The 23,932-nt window shown below is 49.8% G+C and overlaps 1 protein-coding gene across 6 annotated transcripts in view; it reads right to left on the reverse strand.

Annotated features, from left to right (window-relative positions):
- Positions 1–23,932, reverse strand: part of SPEN (spen family transcriptional repressor) — a 55,008-nt gene that overhangs the window by 3,400 nt on the left and 27,676 nt on the right. For 2 of the 6 annotated variants that reach the window (XM_034401568.3, XM_087879009.1), the window contains 8 exons: positions 19,460–19,620; positions 18,165–18,365; positions 17,280–17,431; positions 13,541–13,666; positions 12,775–12,888; positions 11,416–11,529; positions 10,136–10,236; positions 357–8,187 (listed from right to left, as the gene is read on the reverse strand). In XM_034401568.3, coding sequence (XP_034257459.2) covers positions 357–8,187; positions 10,136–10,236; positions 11,416–11,529; positions 12,775–12,888; positions 13,541–13,666; positions 17,280–17,431; positions 18,165–18,365; positions 19,460–19,620 — 8,800 coding nt within the window. The remainder of the gene's footprint in view (positions 1–356; positions 8,188–10,135; positions 10,237–11,415; positions 11,530–12,774; positions 12,889–13,540; positions 13,667–17,279; positions 17,432–18,164; positions 18,366–19,459; positions 19,621–23,932) is intronic. The other 4 variants (XM_034401569.3, XM_087879010.1, XM_034401570.3 and 1 more) reach the window with 2 other exon arrangements.

Below are 23,932 nucleotides of genomic sequence, written 5' to 3' on the forward strand. Positions count from 1 at the left end.
CTCCTCCCTTCAGCCCAGGCTAAGCTGGGGATGGCCACTCAGGAACACCCTAGGCAAGGGGAAGGCGACTCCTGGTCATTCTCGGAGCAACTTGTGCGCGAGGACTGAGCAGGAAGCCCAACGGGTCGCCTTCCCTGGCTGCTGGACTCTTCACACTAGCTGCTCTTGGGAGTTGCATATCCTACACTTGAACTGTGAGCTGCAGCCCCTCCATGACAAAGACTGGAAAGAGAGCAGATGGCCCCACAAGTGGCTATCCTGGGACAGCAGGGTCTTGCTTTGGCTGTTGACCAAGGGCAACCCTTCCTACCCACAAAGGCCTTGGACTGAGGCAGAAACCCTGCCCCTCGGCTTACCTGGGAGGGGGTCATGCTCCGGGAAGGAAGCCCGATCGGTGATCCCCCAGAAAACGGAGGGTGGCCAAGCTGAGCTGCTGGGTGGTAGCTTCGCATGTCCCCGTACACCGGCCGATAATCGTGGAAGGTGGTCCCGCTGGGGTGCATCATCTGTACCCCGTGAGGCACGACCACCGGCTGTGTCAATGGCAGTCCTTGGAGCTGGCCGCTGAGGAGCCGGGATTCGCTGTGGGGCGAGTGGGCCATCTTGACCTCGGAGGCCTTGGGCGTCTCTTTGCCTGCCTTGGTGGACGGAGGCGTTTTCACAGATCTCCCTTCCGGCGTTCTGGACTGCCGCGGCTCTGGGTGATGTTCGCTGCCCACTCCGGCCATGTGCGAGTGCATCATCACTCTCACGTCCCGAGGAACGTTGTACTGGTCGAGCCGAATGCCCCCTGGATGCACACGGTAGTCCGGCTGCATGACCAGCACATCGGACTGAACAGGGGCCGAACCTCGGCATGCTGGGTGGTGGTAGTGCATCTCTTCCTCGGAGGCATGCTGGGAAGACAGAGGCGGCATGACCATCTCCCTGATGGGGGCTGGCTGGGGAGTGCTGGAGCGCTGCGGCTGAAGAGGAGCCCTGGGCGAATGCAGGGCCTCGGGGCGGAGGCTGTAGGGAAGGCCCGGCAGTGGAGGGGTGTTCATGCGCACTTCCCCCTGGGAGAGGTGGCCCAGAGACACTGTCTGGGTCACGCTGTGCGGAGGCATGATTACGGACTGCTCCGGGTGCATGCTGGAGATGTACTGGGGCATGGGGATCCCTGGACAAGGGGAGCCTTGAAGCCCCAGCATGGAGTTGTTCCCCGACAATGCAGGGGAAGAAGGGCCCCCAGGGTGACAAGCTCTCGGGAAGGGAGATGGGGAGTGGCCACTGGTGCGGGGGGAGAGCGGCTCCTGCTTGGCCACCCCCAAGTGAGACACAGGTCTGTCGGCCGGACCTCCTGGCCCGCTGCTCACGTGGTTGGCCTCAGGGTACAACTTGCCAGACAAGGAAGGATGGTGAGGGCCCACCCCGGGGCTCAGGTTGGAAGGCTGAAGGGGTTTGCTCTCCCCTTTCAGAGACGTGGGATCCGGAAGCTTCTTGGTGGAAGAGGTGATGGTTTGAGATAGGACCATCTGGTTATGTACCAGGATGGAGGGAGTGTTGGCAGACTGGGAGGAAAGCACTTTAACTGGGCATGACTGAGCAGCAGCTGCCTGGACAGAATCAGACTTTTCCGAGCTGCTGCTGCTGCGCTCTGACTTGACGGAGGGAAGCACAGGGGAAGGGCTATACTGCTGGCCTCCCAGGACCAAGGCTGGGGTGGAGGTGCTCCCGTATCCCACAGGTGCCGGGGAGCCCTTTGGCATTGACTGAGAGGGAACGAGGGACTCCTGCTTAATCTGGGATTTGGACACAGACTGCTGAAATTCAATGTCCACTGCACTGGCCGGGGGAATCTGGCTAATTTTTGCAATGATCCGCTGGGAGCCTTCCGTCTTCTGTCCCGAGTAGCTCAGAAGCACCACACCTTCGGAGGTGTTGACGCGAAGGCCTGGGCTGGAACCTGTTTCCACTGGACGGTCCTCTATCACGGCCATGGAGCCAGGGTGGAACCTGCTGTTGTCATTGGGACTGGGCCTCTGCTTGTATTTGGGGGAAACGGCGGTGACCAGGCATGTCTGGGGCTGGGAGGCTTGTTTCACCAGGGTGATCCTGGGGGTCTCCTCAAGGTCAATGCTGTGGGGCATCCTGCTGATCACAGAAGTTGCCTTGGGGGTCAGGACAGCAACTGTCTTCTCTTTCTCGGGCAAAATGGGGGCCTCTGCAACTGGCAGTTCCAAGTTGTTTGCAGTAGGAACAGGTGACTTCTCTTCTAGACACGGCCTGGAGACCTCTGCCAGAGGGCGAGGGGGCGTTTCATCCACACGAGAGGTGCTCACGGGTTCAACGATAGCGGTGGTGACATGCGTGGAGGCGGCCACACCGGTGGCGGGCACGTACTTGGGCTCCATCAGGATCTTGCGCAAAGTGCTGGAGTTGGGGTCAATGTCCGATGCTTTCGTGTCAGGGGGAAGAGCTGGCGGTGGGGTGGAGCGGGATCGAGCCTCTTCGTGCTTCACAATCCACTCAGTCACCTTGGTGGTGCTGGGATGCAGAGGGACCACGCCAGCCTGGACCACGGGGGGAAGCTTCAGTGCAGAACCAGTGGGAACTGTTGGCAAAGGTGCACTTGGGAGGCCATCTGGAGGGGGAACGGGAACGCTTTCGGCCAACGGCCTCAGTCTGAATCTGCCCTGACCTCCTTCATCCATGGGAACGGAGGGCAGCAAGCCATCTGAGGGACTGGGCCCCCTCTCAGTAAGGGAGTCCTGAGAAGCTGCCTCTGGGGATCCAGCCATGCTTGTCTGGGGAATTACCAGGTGGGAGGGAGCTGCTGGAGGGAAGGCTTTTCCCTGGCTGTCATCTGACATGGCCCCTTCAGGGGTCCCTGTTACCTCTGGAACACCGGGGGATTTGCTCTGGGCTCTTTCAGGCTCAAGCGTCCTAAATTCTGCCATGTCCACTTTCTTGCTGGTGCTCCGCTTGCGCCTGAGCCGTGTGGACTTCTGGCGTCCACGCTCCTTCCGAGAGCCTTCCGCCTCCTGGGAGGTTTCCGCCTCCTGGGCAGAATTGGAGGATTCACTTAGGCTGACGTCAGCTTCTTTGCTTTCCGTCTCTGCAGCTGAGCCGGGGCCCGGTGTCTCCCCTGAAGCAGCTTCTGCTTCTAAGATATTGCTGACTGCCTGGTCTGTCTCGGGCTCCATGTCCTCTCGTGCAGAAGGCAACACCAAGGGTTCGCCGGGCAAGTCAGCCTCGGACTCGGAAGGGTATGTGGGTGGAGCTGTAAAGCCTTCTCCCTCGACAGCGATATCATTGATGATAGACCCTATGGCAGCCGCCAGCTCCGTTTCGCTGGCCTGGTGTGCAGGCTTATCCCCCTCTTCGTCCTGGCGAACGTCGGACACCTCAGCCGCCTGCTGTTCCTTGTAGGCCGCAATTGTCGGGCCTTCTGTCAGCTTGGCGATGTTCTCCACCGCCTGCTCAAGTTCAATCTGCTTGGCCAGCTGGTCAGCCTCGGGAGGCTGGGCTGATTCGCAGGCGACTTCTTTCTTGGTGTCCTGGAGAGCGTCTTCGGCCTCGCTCTTTGGGAGCTGTGGAGAGAGTTTATCTTCTTTCAGGGGGCTTTTACTTTTGGCTGGGAAGGGGAGCTCCCCTTCTTCCTCGCTGGGCCGTAGCGCCCCTTTCACTTCGTCCACATTAAGACGGATCTCAACGTTTTTTAGGCTTTTAATCAGAGATGCTTTATCAACAGCTTTGATGCTCCTGGACCGTCCCCTTTTGGCCTTGGTAGCTTTATCTGGAATAACTTTCCTTTCCACAATTTCAACAGGGCAGCTTTCGGAGGTATTTTTAGGCAACTCCACTTCCTTCCGGTCTCGCTTTGGTTCGTGTGGGATCATCTCCTTCTCTGCCTTGAGCTTGCCACAGTTCTCGCTGATGTGCAGCCCTTGGCTGGGGGGATCGAGGGACTCCTCGGGCTCTGGGGACGTTTCTATCTTTGGCTCATTCTTCCCCTTTTTAGCCACCAGTGTCTGGCTGTGGAGCAGTTTCTGTGATCTGGGTGAGCGCCACCCCTCCACTGACTTCGGGATGTCTATCGTCTCTTTCCCTTCAGCTTCTTCTGCCTCCTGTGACAGCGCTGGTTCAACCTTGACAGGAGAGACTTCTTCCTCGGGTTTGCGCCGTGCCTTGGGTGGTCGGCCTCTTCTGGGAGGAGTGGGAATAGTTGCCGGGTCTGGGGGTTCTCGTTCAATCCTTTTCCTGGTTGGCCTGGTGACTTCCACGGCCTCCTTAATAGACGATGGCAGGTCGTGATCTCCCGTGGTTGCATAAACAGACCTCACATTTCTGCGCCTGGTTCGGCCCACTGGCAAACTGGGCTCCGGGTTTTCTGACTCTGCCACCACTGCAGCACTTGGAGACTTAGCCGCATTCCTTGAGCCCTTCTCCGTTTCCACTTTCAGTTCCAGGAGCTTCAGAGTTTCCCCCCGGGGGGAGCCGGAGCGTTTCAGCTTCTCTCGATCAATCCTTTCACTCTTCCTTGTGGCCGGTTTCTCTGCCACGCTGGCCACTATAGACTGAACGGGGGTTTTCGAACGTCTGTTTTTATACAACTTTTTGTCTTTCGCTACCACGGGGGGCTCGGCTTCCATCTCTGTATCGGAAACTGTAGGCAGGACCTCAGCCAGGGCTTCCACTTTCTGGCCTGCTCCAGACTCCACGATAATGGCCGGGGGAAGGTCTTCTTTAGGTTCTGGCAGCACCTCAGATTTAGCTGCCAATTTGTGCGGCAGCGAGCCCAGTTCAGCTTCTGGGTCTGCCCCAAGAGCTGCTTGGGAGAAGGAAGAGCCGGGGGTGGGCGGTTTGGTGTCCAAACAGGAATGGTTTTCGAGGACTCGGGAGTCTTTCTCGGGAGCTGCCACGGAAAGGACGTCTTTGCTGTGATCCACCATGGGAGGGACTTCGAGATACTCAGGGGGATCAGCTTTAACAGGCAGGTCCTCTGGAAGGGCCTTGAACCCTTCAAGCACCGCAGGCCCAGGCTCCAGGGGCTTTTCCTCTCTCAAAGGAGGAATCCCCTCCACGGGGGGCTTCTCACTCCCAACTTTCTCTGGAAAAAGAGGCAGGGGTTCAGGGGGCAAGTGAGCAGCTGGCGAGGGTCCCACAAGGACAGGCGATTTATGCTCTGGCTCATGATGCTCAGACCTGGTTTCGGGAGTCTTGGGCCTGTTTTCCTTGTCTTCCTGTTTTTCGACTTCTTTGGGTTTCTGGTCTTTTTCCTTTTCCTTTTGTTGCATTCTGGTGAGCTCCATGAACCTGCTGTGGAAGAGAACCACGGGTTCCGGCATGAAATCTGATATGTTGTTGGTCCCATCCAGAGATGCTTGTCTGCTATACAACCTGCCGGAAAGGAAGTCGAGTTCTTCGTCTTTCTTTTCTAAGTGCTGTAGGCGCTTAGAATCCTGTTCAAAAATGGAGCTGTGCAAAAAACGGGAAGCAAAGAGCTCCTGTCTTTCCTGTTCTTCTTCTTTATGATCCTCCTTCTTATCATCCAACTTCCCTTCTGAGTCTGGTCTGATTTTTTTCTTTTTCATATACCACGAGGGGATTGGCCTCGGCGCGGAGTCCACTTTCTCTTTATCCTTATTGTTTCTAAAACTAGCAAATCTTGAATCCCAGTCGAGAAAAGACCAATTTTCCTCTCTTGACGAAGAGAGGGATTTGGCCCTCTCAAGCAAGGCTTTTGTATCCGGCGTGATCGTCTTGTCCAAAGCAAAAGAGTAAAATTTATTCCTCTCTAAGGAAGTTGGCAACCGCTCCTCTATGTCAAGTAGTTTCTCTCCCCGGTCTCGTAATAAAAAAGTCAACCTGGAGCCCTCGGGGAAAGAAGAGGGCCTAGGAGAGTGGGGCTTCGAATCGCCCTCCTCCTCGGAGTCGGAGGGCACCTCCCCTGGTTCCAGATCCCGGACGGATCGCTTTCGGATACTGTCCCGTTTGATGACGCTACTTGGGAAGCTAATGTCCACCCGCCCGGGTTCTTGCTTCACGTGAGAGTCCCATCGGGTTGATTCCTCTTCTGAAGTCATGGCAGACAGCTTTAGTTTAGCAATCTCTACCATCTGCTCCCTTCTACTAGAGTCGTAAGGGTTAAATTTCAAGGCATCTTCCGTCATGGACACGTTTGAATATGGAGGCCCTTTTTCTTCCATTCTAGGGGATTCTTTAGCTTCTTTGAAAGTGATCAGCCTTGGAGAATCCATCACTTCCTCCTCCTCATGGAACGGGAAAAGTCTCAGGCCAGGAGAGATGGTAGTTCTCTCGGAGTCTTCGCTCACCTGGCGGGAGCTTCGGTAGTTTCTCTCCCTCTTGGTGCTGATTTCAAACTCAAAGGCCTCGCAGGATTTTTTCCGCTTACTTGGGGGGGAGTCATCCGTCACGTCTTGCGGGGGCTTCCCCACCTCGTGCACCAGGCTGCGCCGCTCAAAGTCATCCATGTCTTTTTTGGGACTGCCAAACTTCTCATGTTTGGCAGACTCCATTTCCATTTGCTGCTTTAACCGCCGACTTAGCTCCATTTGTTTTCGGTAGCTCTGGGTGTGATCGATGTCAATGGGGATTTTCTCTTCAACGTCGGAGGAAGGAGGCTTTTCCTGGGCCCCTTTATGATCGCACCCTTCCTCGGGAAGACCACAGTAGTTTTTCCAAATCTCATCCCTCTCCGCTCCATGCTCATCTAACAGCAGGGCATGTTTGTGTTGCAGTTTGATGGAATTGACCCTTCTGGAGGAGATCTCAAAGGCCTCTAGGGGCTCATCAGCCACCTCCCCTAGCCTAACCTGGAGCTCTAGAACGGGCCGTGAAGCAAAGCCTATCGAAAGGCTCGTGGGCTCTATAGTGTCTTTGGGACTGGCCACGCTAGTAAATCTTTCCAGCTTGATTTTCCTAGTTTCTCTTTTAATGGCCTCTTTTCTCGGGGGCTTCCTTTCAGTTTCAGCCACATCAATCTGCTTTTTCAAAATGACCCGGCCTTCCTCTTCCTCCTGACTGCTTCTTTTGATTTCCATTTTTTGCTTGTCAGATTTTAGGTTTGCCTCAGCAAAACGTCTTTTGCGAGCCTCCAGCTTTTCGAGGTCCACTGGATAAGCCAGTTCAACAGATGGATCTGCCTTCAGGTGCTTCTTAGTCTTCAGCTTCCCATCTTTGTCCACCACCTCAATGTGGCTGGCTAGGACCTTCTCTTTGGGGACTTTGGTTCTGACAGAGTCAAGCTTCAGCGGTTCCAACTTGGTCTGATCCACCGGGAAAACCTGCATTTTTTGATCAGGCAAGGGAGGTTTGATGGGGTCACTCTCCAGCTTCCCTCTTAATTTCTCCAGCTGAGGCTGGTCAAGGACCTTCCCTTCCTTTTCTCTCACTCGGGTCAGCACCACGCACGGCATGAGATCCAGGCGGTTCTTAGCAGCTCCCTCCCTCTCAGCTCTTTCCCGGCTCTGCTTGCCGCCGCCGCCTTTCGATTTCTCGGGGCTGGGCTCCCTTTCATTTTCTGGGTCGGTTTCCGAAGATGGAGAGCTGGGAGAATGCATTTTGGCCTTGCGCTTCTGCTTCTCTGTTTTCTCTTTGTCAAGCTTCTCCAGCTTCTCTTTCCTCACCGGGCGTTTGTCTTTCTCCGGCCGCTCTTGTTCGAAAACACGCTCTTTTTCAGGTTTTTCGTTTTTGGCGTATCGCTCGAGACGGCCTTTGTCCGGTTTGTCGTAGCGGGGCGGAGAAAGGGAGCTGCAGCTGCCACTGTGCTCAGAGGAGCGACTGTAGATCCGCCTCTCGGAGTCGCTCTGCAGCCGCTCTGATTGCGAGGGGGAGGCACTGGGGCTTTGCGGCCGCCGGGAGTGAGCGGGGCTTTGGCTCCTTTCCAAGGGCCTCCTTTCATGCTCTCGGTTGGACTCAAACCGCTCGCGCTCGCGCTGTCGGTAGCTGTACTCTCTGATGTCTTGCTCGTAAGTGTCTCCCCTGTAGTCTCGGTATTCCCGGGGGTCATCGTAATACCGTGGGTCGTAATAGTCTCCCGGGTAATGATCCCAATCGGCGTAAAAGTCCCTGCCTCGAGCCGGGTATTCCCTCCGAGGGTCTTCCGTATACGTCCCCGGTGCCCGGACAGCCTCGTAATAGGTACGATCTGCAGCATAGTCATAGGAGCCTCTCCTTTCATCCCTGCAAAAACCAGAAGGAGAAAAGGGGTTAGTTGAAACTTCACAGGACATCATGTGCAAATTGACCGCGGTTCGCATAGATTCAAGAGAAGGCAGCTTAAAAGAGAGCATAGTTTTAAAGAAGAGCTGTGGTGAAAACTTCCGCGGGTTGCTACCGGTTCACTGCCTGCACATGCGCAGTGTGCACCAAACATGCACATGCATACGCAGTGCACACCAAATGCAGGCTTCGTGCGGAAAAAGGAATTGTTTGAAGGTAAGTAGAACAACGAGGGGGGAAACAGCTGTGCTGCGCGATTTAGATTCACTAGAAAGTAGGATTTCCTGCTTTCTAGCGAATATAAATCACGTAGCACAGCTGATTGTCAGAAATACCAGTTTCGACAAACCCGTAGCTTTTTTTTTTTTTTTACTACCGATTTGCCTGAACCGGTGCGAACCGGTAGCATTTCACCCCGGCTCATCCCACTCTTGAACTGAAGCCAGGTATGAAGAGGTCACCTAGTCCAATCCCCTAAGCACTGCTGGATCTATCATGGTATCCCTGAAAGAGGGACCTTCCATGTTGTTTTTTACACTCTGTGGTAGAGACCTTGCAATTTTTTCCTTGCAATTTTGACCTTCTGGTTATCTGGGGTGAGAGAGAAGGAGACTGTCCTTCACCATGTCTTTCAAACTTGCCTTCAGAAGTTGTAAATATTTCATCACTGGAGGGTTTTAAGAAAATACTATACAGCCGCCTGTCTGAAATGGTGTAGTGTCTCCTGCTTGAGCAAGGGGCTGGACTAGAAGACTTCCAAGATTCCTTCCAACTCTATTCTGATTTTGATGAACAAAATTGTCACTCTCGACCACCAACCCCCCCCCAAAAATTAAATACAACATGGCAGGAATGGGAGATTAATGGTATATATCTGTGATAGCAAACCTATGGCATGTGTGCTGGAAGTGGCACGCAGAGCCATCTTTCCAGGCACGCCAGCCATCGCCTGTTGCTCTTCTGACTGGTCTTCGATGCACGGGAAGAGCAGCTCCCTGGAGCGCATGCGTGCGCCGGGAAGCTGAGCTTCTAGTTTTTGGCGCATGCATGCATGCTGGCCAGCTGGTCTTCGCGTGCACATGCGCGCCAGAAACCAGAATACCAGGTGACCTGTGTGCACTGCTCTTCTGGTTTCCGGTGCTCCACCCCCCCATGCGTGCGCCAAAAAGGTTCGCCAGCACTGGTATATATACTGTATTTTTCGGAGTATAAGATGCACCTTTCCCCCCCCTAAAAGGGGGTGAAAATTTAGGTGTGTCTTATACACCAAATGTAGCCCCGCCCACCCACTGGCCCTCACCCTTTGGCCTCTGCCTCGCAGCAGTTACCTCCTTGCAAGCAAACAGCAAGAAAAAACAGCTTTCAGTTTCAGCACAGCCTAATTAGCACAAGTTGATTGGATTAGTCTCCCAACTCTCAGCTGATTTGCTCTCAGCCGTTTTGTGAAGGGCTCTGCTACTTGCTGCAAAGAGGTAAATTGCTGGAGCAGATTTTTTTTCCCTTGTGCTAATCAAGCTATGCTGAAAATGAAAATGAAAGTAAAACAGGCTGTTTGCTGCAACGAGGCAAAATTGCTCAGAGGCAGAGGGAGATTTCTTTTTCTTCTTTTCCTCACCAAAAAAGGTAGGCGTGTCTTATACTCTGGTGAGTCTTATACTCCAAAAAATATGGTAAATAGAAAGAAAAGGCTGGATTTAAAGTTGATAGATACTCTTCTGAACTGACCAATATTTTATTTTAGGTATTAGTTTCCTCTTCAATATCCAGAATACAACATGACACAAATTAAAATTTCTGCAAAGCAGACACTTTACCGCAGAGAAAAAAAATACATCCCTGTTCAGTCGAGAATTGCTTTCCAATTCCGAAATGTGGAGAAAGGCAACAATGTGCACAGAGAAAGACTTACCTTCTTTCTGCAAGCATTTCGTAGAAGTCTCGAATGTCCTGACCCGTTTCCTGCATAGACTGATAGAATGACAGCTGGCTCTCGCGGTTCGCAAAATCCACCTGAAAGATAAGAATTAACTCAGGCAGGCCGTTCGCCTCTTATTTTGGCTAATTGCCAGACATGAAATGTGAAAAGATTCCCGCACAGGTTTACTCCTCCAAATACAACCATGAAAATAATGAGGGAAAGCTAAATGCAGGGGGACAGGTCCAACCCCAAACTGTCCTCAACAGAAAAATAGAACATCTGTTGCTCTGGAGAAGATGCTAACTTTCATAGAAGCTTGTCAGTTAATGGAAGCCTCACAGTTTCATCTTGGACTGCTCGATTGTGACCACAGGGACCCCATCCCATGGCCCACTGAAACAGGCAGAATAGTCTCACCAGGTGTTTGTTTGGCCATCAAGCTCTCTATGTCCCACAGTGCAACTTCTGAAAATGATCTCCATGTGCCAAAGCCAAAGAAGCCCAGGAACCCTCTGATTCATAGAAAACCAAGGGGCAGCTCTCAGGGGCCAACTGCTAAAAAGGCTGAAGGCAAACACTGAAGACAATCATCCCACAACACTTCCTAGCTTTCCCACTACTGTCATCTAAGAAAGCCGCAGAGCAGGTTCAAACTGCTGGAGCTGCTAGGGATGAGGAGGCTCACAGGACCATCCCTGCTTCACTGGCAGGTTCAGCTCCTGACTGGAGATGAGACACTACAAGGACCTGCTTGGTTTCCATTAATCTGGTGGCAGAGAAAAGGCAGCATATGGAAATAGACAGCCCTTTGACCACCAATTCCAGAACTGAGGCAAAAAACAAGGTGCAAGATCAATCTTCCCTTAAGAAGGTTGCCCCATAAACACAGTCCATATAGGGAAGGAAGGGGGAAAAGGGGAAAAAGGGGGAAGGGGAAGGGAAGGGAAGGGAAGGGAAGGGAAGGGAAGGGAAGGGAAGGAAAGGAAAGGAAAGGAAAGGAAAGGAAAGGAAAGGAAAGGAAAGGAAAGGAAAGGAAAGGAAAGGAAAGGAAAGGAAGGAGGAAATGACAAGGGAGAGAAGGAACAAGGGAGAGAAGGGATGAGGGAAGGGACAAGGAAAGGGAAACCTGAGCAAAGCAATAGCAGATTAGAAGTCAGCTGTAGGACTAATGTAAGTAATGATCACTCTGGCTGGGATTCTGTGCCACGCAGAAATTCCCTTACATAATTTTTTTTTTTTAAATGGCTCTTGAAGAAGCTAATTTTGCAGACCTTAATTTTATTCCCGCTGATTTTCCTCCCCTTGGTCTCTTTGACAGCCGCCTGCGCATATTCTATCTCATTGTAGAGAATCAGAGCCATGCCTTTTAAGCGATCAAACACCACCTGTAAAAATAAAATGAAAAACGAAATAAGAGGGAAGAAAGGGGAGGGATTGTCATAGTAGCTGAAGCCAAAAGAGTTTTCAACTGTTTCAGAGACGAGGATGGCAAGAATTTTGAACATTCTCTGGGGTGTCATCATTTTGCTTTTTAATTCCTTATCCGCCACAATCATCTTAGTGGACCAAAAACAGGACTTGGCATTTATTTGGAGCATTTATCCAAAAAAAGCAGAAAGCGGGGAACCATCGTGGCAATTCCACCAATGTTCCTGAATGTTCTGTTTATGTTTTAACCCAACAGGCTTGTTCAGGAGGCTTTTCTAGCCTGAGCTGGGCCCAATAGAGCATGCTCTTCATTTATCCTGCAATGTTACAGGAGCCGCTGGGCGGAAGTCAAGATCAACTTGGATAGAACTTAGAAAGGAGCCTCTCAGAAGAATCTGCTGGTGGAACTATAGGCAAGCGTCCAACAACAACATGAAAACAGAACTCGGGGGTGGTACTCAATGCCCAAACAGACTAGACGACGGAACACTTTGAGGTAGGGGTCCCCAACCCCTGGTCCGTGGACCGCCAGAAACCGGTCCGCGCAAACAAGTGAAGCCCCATCCACGGGATGTAGGCAGCGCACAAAACCATACACACCTCCAGTCCAGTGGTGAAATCCTCTGCCGGTTGCCACAGGTTCGCTTGCCCACGCATGCACGGTGCGTGCCAGACGCACGCTGCACTCACATGCGCAGTGCGTGCCAGACACATGCTGCATGTGCATGCGCAGTACACACCAAACGCGTGCCCCGTGAGCACGCATGTGCAGTGCGCACCAAACGCAGCCGTTTGAAGGTAAGTAGAACAGTGAGGGGACTGTGCCGTGCAATTTAGATTCGCTAGAAAGCAGGATTTCCTGCTTTCTGGAGAATATAAATCGCGCGGCACAGCTGATCATTGGAAATACCGGTTCAAATGAACCGGTAGCTTTTTTTTTTTACTACGGGTTTACCCGAACCAGTAGTTTTTATCACTACTGATTCGACTGAACTGGTAGCATTTCACCCCCTGCTCCAGGCCATGGAAAAACCTCTCTCCATGGAACAGGTCCCTTGTGCCCGAGAGGGAGGGAGAGAGGGGGAGCGAGGGCGGGAGGGAGAGAGAGAGGGAGGGAGAGAGAAAGAGAGAGAGAAAGAGAAAAAGAGAGAGAGAGAGGGAAAGAGAGGCAAACTCATACAATGGAAGACCGGCCCACCTACCTTCACCACTGGGCCGTAGCGGCAGAAATGTCGCGTCAAATACTGATCCGTGAGGCTTGTCGCTAGTCCGTCCAGCCACACGCAGTTGGTAGGCATGCTCTTCCCAAAGCCCAGCTGGACACCCAAGTGGAAAAGAGCCAGTCAGACAAGAAACACACAATTAAACTCATTTCGACAAAACCATTATGGAAATAATCATGCTTCCGTGGCGAGCATCAACAAGTCCGAACGTACTCTCTTTGATGCCATTTGGGCAAGCTCACTCCCAGGCAAGTCGATTAGGATAAGCTTCCCCCGTGTGGTGCCGTGAAACAAAGCAATTAAGGGGGAAGATGGGAAATGCACTTTGTCACCCGGGCAATGTTTAACCCCTAGGCCAAGCCTGCCAACAAGGTGGCCCAGAAATGCCCTTGAGAGGAGAGAAAAAGGAACCGGGAAGAGTGGGCCTCACTGATTCATTCCATCTGGATGCTGCAGAATCTACGCCAATGGTCACAGTAACAGAGGCACATAATACAACCAACAAAACTGATATAAAAGTTAATATTATAAACAATTGGACAGTATGCGTTGAATGGAGCCATTATTGAAGAATGAACAATAAACAAAGGTGACAACTCTCTCCAGAAGAGCTCTAGCTTAACAATCGACAGTTTTGTCAATAATCTAACTATCGGAGTCGAATAATCTGACCAGAGCAGCAAGGTTTAACTAAGAGGCCAGGGTCAAAAGATCCAGGGCACTGCCCAGTGCCGTCCCCACATACCTTGAGACGATTGTTTCCAAGATATTCTCCATCCATCTTTTTGATAGCTTTGCAGACACTGGCAATATCGCAGAACTGCAGGAAGGCATACTGAGGAATCCCGTTCACTTTCTTAACGTCGATATCCTGGTGGGGAAAGAAAGCATTAAGGGGGGGGTCTAGACCGGCAGTACCATGGGGGGGGGCAGCTGGATCAGGCAGGGTGCTCCCTCAAGAGGAAACCCACCCTAGGGCAGCTGACATACACCTGGCTGAGGTGCCCTATCAATAAACACTCCCTTTCCTCATCCTCCCAATGTCTTACTACCACTGGTCTCCTGGAGGCTCCTAGCACCCTGCACCAACAACTGGAGGCTCTTTGCTACTTAGTATACTTAGTATACAATGACAATAAAGTTTATTTATTTATTTAATTATTATTTATTTATTTAGTCCAACAGCCCAGCCAGCTCTCATTATTGAAAATGAAAACGTAGCTATTCCGTCCAGTCTGCATTTATTCTCCTTGAACTGGAAGCAGAGAGGAAAAGGACCAGTACACCTCTTCCCTCAAGCGGAGAAAGTGGGGCCAAAATTCCAGAGGTTACCTCTGAGCCCTCCTCTTCAGAACAATGGGCAAGCTTGTTCTGTGCTGACTGTGTGCACATCGCTGGCGATTTTTGAGAAAAGGCTGGACAGCCACCTGTCTGAAATGGGACAGGGGCTCCTGCTTGAGCAGAGGGTTGGATTAGAACAGGGGCCCCCCAACCTTTTGGACCTCAGGGACCACTAAATTCATAATTTTAAATCCCACGGATCACTAATGTGATCTGACAGGCTGGGTGGCCGTGGCTAGGTGGTCATGTGACTGGGTGGGCGTGGCCAAGATATTACTCACGTTGAGGGGCGTCTCGCCGGCCTCTACTCACCCCTCCCCTCCTAGCCTCTCCTCGCCTGCTTGCCCAGGCTCCTTAGGGCACCAATAGGAAGCAGTTGTTGGAGCTAACCAGCCACCACGAGAAAGAGCTGGCAAAACAGCTGGCTCAGCTCAAATTGGATTTGGCTGAGAAGGAGGCTCAACTGAGGACTACAAGCATAGGCTTTCCAAGCAGAGGGAAGACCTGTGGGAGTGCAAGGCCAGGCACCAGCATCTGGAGGCTCAGTGGGATGAGATGGTCAGCCAGTTCCAGGCCATGAGGCAGTCCCACTGGAACCTCCGGCTCTTTGCCGCCTCTTTTTTCTTCGCTAACGTGGTGGCTTTTTATCAGAAACTGAAAGGGCCCTGAGTATAGCCCACATATGTTATATATGGACAGAGAGAGTGCACAAAATCTAATGGAACAACCACCAGCATCCAGTACAGGAGAAAACCCCAAATATTTTGCCTTGAAACTAGGAAACCTGATTAGCTGAAACAAACAGAGGTGAATGCGAAGAGTACATGACTGAAGTGCTTTGTGCTTTTTTTTATGCTTTGTGTAAACAAAGTGCATAAAGAGAAAACATTTTCTTCTTCCCCAAATATTAGAAGTTATCTAATGAAATTTAATCCTGAAAGATTCAGGCCAGACCAATGGAATTTTTTTTTTTTTGCACAACACTGGAATTCGCCTCCACGAAACATACTGGCTACCAGCTTGGCTAGCTTCAAACAAAGGTTGGATTATAGTATAGTATAGCCTTTATTGTCATTGTACATCACAATGTAATTGATTAAGTCATGGAAGACACAAGGATCTTGGCCCTGAGGACTTTGCTATGCCTCTGAAGGCCATCTGCTGGGTTCTCTGTGCAGCCAATGGGCCACTGTGAGAACAGACCGCTGGGCTAAACTAGCCAGAGATCGGATCCAGCAGGGCACAGCTTGAGCTCTTATCCTTCCAGAAAGTAACACAGCTACACCCTTGACTTTCAAGACAACACACGCTGAAGGGGGAAAAGGTGCCAACAAGAGAGGGAAGGTCTGAGCTATCAGCTGTTCACAGCAGAATAAATGTCGCCTTTGATCGATTAGAGAAGAAGGGCAACAGATTTCTTAAAAAATTTGGTCTCGGCACAAGTGGGCAAGCAAAACTTTACACAATTGGAATGAGCGTTAAATGTTTCCGTGAAAGTCCCACAGGGCTGACAATGTCGTATCATCACAACATCTGCAAAGATTCTGTTCATCACATCTGCAAAGATTCTGTTGTCACTTTCCCCTCGCTTACAACTCTTCTTCCTCTCAAATGTTTCTCATGGGCTACACACAGAAGGGTTGAAAAAAGCAACCCTAGTCATTTTGCTGATGCCATTTTCCCATATATATATATATTCGGGTCTTCTCCCTTGTAAGATTGAGAGCACTTTGGCAATGTTTCGGCAGAATCTCATCTGCCGTCATCAGGCTTTTTTTTTTTTTAATTTGATTTATATGCCGCCCTTCTCCGGAGACTCAGGGCGGCTTACAAGGCATTAAGCAATAGCCTTCATACTTTTGTATATTTATACAAAGTCAGCTTATTGCCCCCACAAACCGGGTCCTCAATTTACCTACCTTAGAAAGGATGGAAGGCTGAGTCAACCTTGAGCCTTGGCGAGATTCGAACCTGCAGTAATTGCAGGCAGCTGGTGTTAATCACAATGCTATCAGTCTGCTGAGCCACCAGGCCTATGCAGAAGACCCCTTGCATAAGCCTGATGATGGCAGATGAGATTCTGCCGAAACGTTGCCAAAGTGCTCTCAATATTACACGGGAGAAGACCCGAATACACCAAGACTTATCTCCCTGGCCAAATCCAGGCAAGCTTCTGCTGAGCTCGCCCTCTTGCTGCTTCACCATGGTGGCAGGGGGCAGGGCATGAGAAAAGCATTCTTTCTGGCGAAGCCACTGTCACCATTGCTTCTGGTGTAATAAGTGCTGCCTGGCATCACCTGGCACCTGTCTGGGCATGGGGGTGGGAGAGGGATGGCAGCACTTCAAATCATTATCTTCAAAAGTGTTGTGGTCCGCCAGCAGCCTGCAGAGCTGTCAGCGGAGTCGGACAGCGATGAGGCTGAGGAAGAACATGGGCCAGTCCTGGAGGCTGGGGAAGGCCCGGATGAGGGCTCTGCGTCGGAGGCAGAGATGGGGCCAGGGCCATCTGGGAATGATGTGCAGACTTCAGAGCCTCCAGAGGCTGATAGGAGTGAGGCAGAGGAACAGGAGGAGCCTGTTCCTAATGCACACATGAGAAGAGCTGCCGGAAGGCAAGAGCAGCTCAAGCAAAGAGGACAACTCGGGAGTAAGGCCAAGAGATGATTGGCCCCTCCCATAAGGCTTAAAACAGACGAGCAACGGCGTTTGGGCTTTGCCGGAAAACAACGTTGGTAGCTTCGTCATCTTCGTCGTCTAAATCTTGTATTTATTTTTGTATCTGAGACTTCTGAACGTTTGCCAAGAAAGGCCTTTGGCGGTTTGCCTAATTGGACCAAGGTTTGCGATAGGACTGAGGAATTTGTGTTGGGAGGAATTTGCTTTAATTTAGTTGAACGACGCTGGGAATGAAGTAATTCTCAGCTGTTCGAATAAAGTTTGTTTTTTCTCTGACTGATTTTCCTACTACTTACTTGGGCCTGGGTCACAACAAAACGACTGTATTTGGACAGCTAAGACATGGGCCCTCTTTCAGGGTTGGAATGTTGTGATTTCTGTACTAAAAGACAATAAAATCTAGCCCCGGGTTAGGTTTTTCGAACATGTTCTGACACAGAAAGAGAGCTAAAACTGCCTGTACGTACCACTATTTCTCCAAAACGCTGGAAAACGTTACGAAGGTCATGATATGTGGTGTTTTTCTCAAGGTTACCAATGAAGAGAGTTCTAGTCGCTTTAGGGTGAAACTCATCAATCCTTTCATCCAGTGGCCGGAATTCGTTCTCGCTTTCGGTTTCTGAGGGCAAAAGAAACAAAAATAGCTGTCTTCCGAGACATTTTTGCTTCTACAAATCTAGCTGTTATTTAGGTCAGTAACCCCTTTCCCACTCCAAAGGTTTTTGTTTTTTTTGCACTCCGGGATGCCGGAAGAGAAACGGTTAGAGTAGCCTGAGAGGCAATGAAAATGCAAAATAAAATTCATAGCAAAAAAAAAAAAAAAATTCAGCAAACTAACCTGGGAAAAAATAGCTGATAGAACCACTTCAGAAATGATTTGGGTGTCATTTTTGAATTTTCTAATTATAGGAGGCCAATACACAAATAAAACCAGCTAAGGCTGCATTGTGCTAAATAAAAATGAAAATGGGACAAGTAATAGGGAATCCCAGACGTGCAAAAACACTCTGCGGTGTCTCATGTTTCCCACCTCTGGAAGGGCAAGCACCTGAGTCGGGTTGAACTAAAAACATAACCAACCAAGCATCTACTTCTGCTTTTGCAAGATCGGAGCCAGCAGAAGCAGACAGATGGTAGGCGCGATTCCCTCCGGGGTTCTGGCATCCACAGCAAGAACAAATTCTGACAATCTGACCGAAAAGCAACATTTAGACAGTTCAGGCCCTAAGCTGGCTTTGAAATGGCCTCGAATCTTCGCCATTCCACCCAAGACGATCTGATATGCTACAGCCAGGCGTCTTTGGGCCATGGGTAAGTTCCCAGGAGTCAAGAAGGCCTTCCGAGGGGCTCACCTGGCCCTATCCAAGCCGTGACTTCGATCTGCATGCCAAAAAACAGCTTTCCTTTGGAGGCGTTCAGGGCCTTCTCCTGATCCTCCTGCTGCCGGAAGAACACCAGTCCGTATCGTTCTTCAGAGGCCCCGTGAATCTGGACAGAGGTCACCTTCCCGTACTTCTTGAATTCATGGAACAGCCCGTCCTTGAGGCTGGTGTCTACACCACAAGGAGCAAATCAAAAGAAGGCACGGTCACCTTTGGAATCCACAGCGGTTCTTTTCAGCTTGAAGTTTCGGTTGGCGTTGTTATCTTTTTATATCCATCATTAATATAGCAAGAACACAAAAGAACTCCCACGCCTGCTGGCATGGCCGCATCAGGCACCTATTCTCCCCTCCTCTCGCTTTCTTGAAGCAATCTACTATAGGAAGCGCCTGCATTTTGGCTGGGAGCAGAGGTGGAATTCACATTTTTTTACTACCGGTTCTGTGGGTGTGCCTTGGTGGGCGTGGCAGGGGAAAGATATTGCAAAATCTCCATTCCTTCCCCACTCCTGGGAAAAGGATACTGCAAAATCCTCATTCCCTCCCCACTCCTGGGAAAAGGATACTGCAAAATCCTCATTCCCTCCCCACTCCTGGGGGAAGGATACTGCAAAATCCCCATTCCCTCCCCACTCCTGGGGGAAGGATACTGCAAAATCCCCATTCCCTCCCCACTCCTCGGGGAAGGATACTGCAAAATCCCCATTCCCTCCCCACTCCTGGGAGAAGGATATTGCAAAATCCCCATTCCCACCCCACTCCCGGGGCCAGCCAGAGGTGGTATTTGCCGGTTCTCCGAACTACTCAAAATTTCCGCTACCGGTTCTCCAGAACCTGTCAGAACCTGATGATTAGCACCCCTAAATACGAGGTATAGAAATGAAAAAGAAGGCCCAGAGAACTCTCCCCATCCCGGGAGGGGGGGGGGGGAAGCTAAAATATTTGTGTTGGTCAGAGGAAGGGCTTTACTGTCACATAGCCCCAACCCCTTCCCTATGATGAGCCTGGATTTCCTTGGGGGTAAAATCTCTATTACAATGTGCAGGGGGAGCCAGTCTATCCAAAAGCCATTTCAGTAAAAAAAAAAAAAAAAAAAAAAATCAAACCGCCTATTTTCGAAATGTAGGTCAGAGGAACCCATAATGTAATTATAAAGGTGGCGTCTCATTCAACTGGCTTTACGTGTCTCGGCAGAGTGTTCTCTTCAGCCCCGGCACGGCTGGGTGGAGTGGGCACTGAGGTGCAGGGAGGCTGCGTGGGACTTACCTGTAGAACGCACAGGAAGATTCTGGACCTTAATCCCAAAACTTTTACGGGGTTCATCTTTCTCCAGAGGTGGAAGCAATTGGGAGGTGGGGGCTGGAACAGCCGTCGACTGAACCGAACGGGCTGGAGATTCGTCACTCGAACTGCTACTAGAGTCGCTGCTACGGGCACAAAAAGGAGACCGTGAGAAAGTCAGTTAGGAACAGTGTCAGCACTAGAGTAAATGCAGGTGAGACGACGTCGAAACCTGACAAACAGTTTATGCCAAGGCTCCGAAGAGACAAACAAGATGTCAGCCTTGGCTTCTTCTCCCGTCCCGTATATTGCTATGTGTCACCTTCAAGGAAGCCCGAAGGGGTGAGGTACAAGTGAGAAAAAGGATTTAAGACAAATCGTAATCCGAAATCTCTTTTTTAACTCTCCGGTGAAGGGGAATAAATCTCCAATTTTAATAGCAACAGCAACAGCACTGAGACTTTATATACCGCTTCACAGTGCCTTACAGCTCTCTCTAAGCTATTTACAGAGTCAGCCTCTTGCCCCCCAACAATCCGGGTCCTCATTTGACTGACCTCGGAAGGATGGAAGGCTGAGTAAACCTTGAACCGGTGAGGATCGAACTGCCAAACTGCAGCTAACCACTGCATTCTAACCACTGCGCCATCACGGCTAAGATACTGAGCTTGACGATCGGAAGGTCGGCAGTTCGAATCCCTAGTGCCGCGTAACGGGGTGACTTGTCCCAGCTTCTGCCAACCTAGCAGTTCGAAAGCACATAAAAAATGCAAGTAGAAAAATAGGGACCACCTTTGGTGGGAAGTTAACAGAGTTCCGTGCGCCTTTGGCGTTGAGTCATGCCGGCCACAGGACCACGGAGACGTCTTCGAACAGCGCTGGCTCTTCGGCTTTGAAACGGAGATGAGCACCGCCCCCTAGAGTCAAGAATGACTAGCACATATGTGCAAGGGGAACCTTTATCTTTACTTTTTTATCTAAAGAATGTAGACAAGAAGCCGGGAATTCTGATTAACTGAAACAGCCAGCAACACCTAATAAAGCTCTGCACCAGGGACCTATGACGCCTGGACCACAACAGAAGGCCATGTTCATGAAAACAACTCAGCCCCAAAGAACTCAGTCTCACTGAAAGTTTGCAAAATCCCCAAACAAAGGAGCCAAACGAACGCCATCCGGGTTTGGTGTAATGTAAATGCCCTTACGCTGACAACAGGGAAGTTAATTAAATCTTTGGTTTCAGCTTATCAGTAATAATACAGGAAGCCTGAAAAATTACGCTGGTTTTTTTTTTTTTTCCTTCCCCCTTCAGAGAGCAGCATGATTAAAATGAACGCTTGCTTGCCTTCTACCAAGAAACTAAGAAAAGTACAGGTTGTAAAACCACAGTAAGCTACTTATTACTTGCAAATCTTAATCGGCTTTTCCCAACTTGGCCCCTCCCAGATATTCCGGAATACAGTCACAGAATTCCTGCTCAGGGCTCTGAGAGTTTCAATCCATGACATCCAAAGGGCACTTGGTTGTGGAGCGCTGATTTATAAAAGGTGCTACAGGTAGTCCTCGACTTACAACAGTTCGTTTAGTGACCGTTCCAAGTAACAACGGGATAGAAAAAAGTGACTTATGACCGTTTTTTTTATTGAAAGTTTTACAATTACATTTTCTCCCCAATTTCCCCCCCCCACCCTCCCAAACCTCCCTAACCCCCCCTCCCCCCCAGACTTCCTCAAAATATAATCCAAATCAAAATCCCCTTTTTATAAATCTTGAACCCGTCCACCCCCTGTATATTTTTCACATCTTCACAAAGTTCTATTATTATTCTATCCCTATATAATACTTTCAGTTAAAAGCTATCTGATATTTCTTAGTTTGATATTTATTCTGCACATAATCTATCCACTTTTTCCACTCCCATACATAAGTCTCTTGTGAGCGATCTTTTAAATATGCTGAAATCTTCACCATCTCTGCAAAACTGGCCATCTTCAAAGTCCATTCTTCAATAGTAGGCACAGCTTCATTTTTCCAATATTGACCTACTTATGACTGTTTTTCCACACTTACGACAGTCGCAGCATCCCTGTGGTCAGACCCTTAGGAACTGACTCATATTTATGACGGTTGTGGTGTCCCGGGGTCACATGATCCCTTTTTGTGAACTTCTGATAAACAAAGTCAATGCGGGAGTCATGTTCACTAAACAGCCATGCGACTAACTTAAACAATTGCAGCGATTCCCTTAAACTGTCGAAAGGGAAAGTCGAAAAAGGGGGCAAAACTCCCTGAACAAATGGTTCACTTAGCGACAGAAATGTTGGCCTCAAGTGTGGCCGTAAATCGAGGATTACCTACACAAAAGTTTAGTAAGGAAAGGAGAAACATACCCTGTTTCCCCGAAAATAAGACATCCCCTGATAATAAGCCCAAGCGGGCTTTTGAGCACATGTGCTAGAATAAGCCCTCACCCGAAAATAAGCCCTCCCTGAAAATATTTAAATGCATGCACAGCCATTCCCCGCCATTTCCTCTGGTTTCCTCCATGCGCCCCCAAATAATAAGACCTCCCTGAAAATAAGACCAAGCGCTTATTTTGGGGTTCAAAAAAAATATAAGACAGGGTCTTATTTTCGGGGAAACACAGTAGTATGCAGAAGTGGAAAATAAAAGCCCCAATAAAGCGTGGGAAAAGGAATTTAGCTGAAAATAAAAGTACGACGTTTACAAGTTGTCTCAAACTCACCGCACGTAACTTTAAAACAAAACTTTCATTAGCATCTGACTGTGTGAAGAGACACGTTAAGTTGGCAAAAAGGGCAGGGTCGTAAAGGGAATTGCATAAAAGACGTCTTGCACACCTGAGGGACCTGTACAAAGACTAAGGACTTGTACCACCAGAGAACGGGAACGGCTCTCATTAGCGCCTCTGGGCAATATGAGCAGAAGTTGCATTCAGATACACAGGCGAAGAAGTGACGGTGCAAGTGGAAAAGGAAGTAATTGCCAGCAATAGAAAAACATTACGGTAACTAAGAAGAGACTTAAGAAACCAATACACCATGGTTACAGAACGCTTCTTGGCACTGTCCTAGGTCAGGTGAGAAAAGAGTTTGTGCCAGGTGATCCGTGCTTAGCCAAATGAGTCTCAATCCCCAGTTCGAGCCGACTCTCCCAAAAGGAGCTCCTGGCACAGATCCCAGTTCAAAGGGTGCAGAGTTGGGATCTACCAAGCTTTTCCCACAGCGGGAAAACCTCTCGTGCAGCAACTTGCAGAAAATCCAAGCTAAACTACCCTCCCTTTCCTGGAATATTTGCCTGCCTCTGATTTTTTTAAGAGGAAAGGAAAAAGGTGGGCGTAAACTCTAAGGCCGTCCCTTGGGGGACAGGTCGGTTGGGCACAGTTGCTCCTACTGACACAGATATAAGCTAAGAGGCTTGAAGACCTTTGGCCTAATTCATCGCCATGTGGTTTCCTCCAAAAGAGAATGCAGAACTTTCACCGAGAACTTTATTTAAAAAAAAAAAAAAAAAAACTAAGGAATTCTCACGCTATGTCCATTCTATCCTATTTTTAAAATCTTTACCTCCCCAAGTGTTTTACTAGGCATTCTCTCCTAGCAATGCAGTTTCTAAATTATTTAAATAGGGGGGGGGGAGTAAACAATGCAGCAACTTACTGGTAACCCAGTACAGGAAGACCCAACAATTCCCGACAATATAAGGGCACAGGTGCCTGACTGATCCTTGCCAACCGTCAGTTACCCTGAAACAAGGGGATTTCATCCTTAAGAAACCGCAGGGCTGAGCGAGGGGGAGGCTTGCCCAAAGCCACCCAGCTAGCTCTGGATCCAAGACAGGACTAGAACTCACAACCTCCCAGTTTCTAGTCCAGGGCCTTTAATCACTACACACCAAACGGTCTGTCTCATTTCATAGTTTGTTTGAGGGTTTTTTTAAGCCAATGAGATTCTTTGTAAATGAGGGTTTCCTTTAACTAGACTAGCAATTCTGTGAAACAAGGATTGTGAGAAAATAAATGTCTTATACAGTTGCAGAATTCATTCTAGACAAGATAGATCTGTATTTTAATTTTAGGAGTGAAAATGAGTTCAACAGTTGAATTGTGCACGTGTCTAAACGCTGCAAGAAAACAATAGACTTCCTTTGTTTTTAGACGATGTATTTGTGTCACAGAAGGACAAACATCTGGGTGGGAATGACAGGCAAGGTCTCTCCCAAGACAGAACCTGTCATCTGCAGATGTCTAAATCGTCACCGGGAGGAGGGGCTTTCAACGGGTTACGTAGTCCTTTCGAAGTCGGAGACAAGCTCCCGAAGCAGCAACCGCTGATGACCAAGAGTGAAGGGCAAAGAATTCTGCTTTTCTCTCCCAGTCAACTGGCAGGCGATAGGAAGTGCCAACGTAAACCCCTGCTTGTTACCCTGCACAAAAGT

Source organism: Pantherophis guttatus, chromosome 15 (assembly GCF_059756535.1).
Source record: "Pantherophis guttatus breed Tessera chromosome 15, ASM5975653v1, whole genome shotgun sequence".
Classification (NCBI taxonomy): Eukaryota; Metazoa; Chordata; class Lepidosauria; order Squamata; family Colubridae; genus Pantherophis; species Pantherophis guttatus.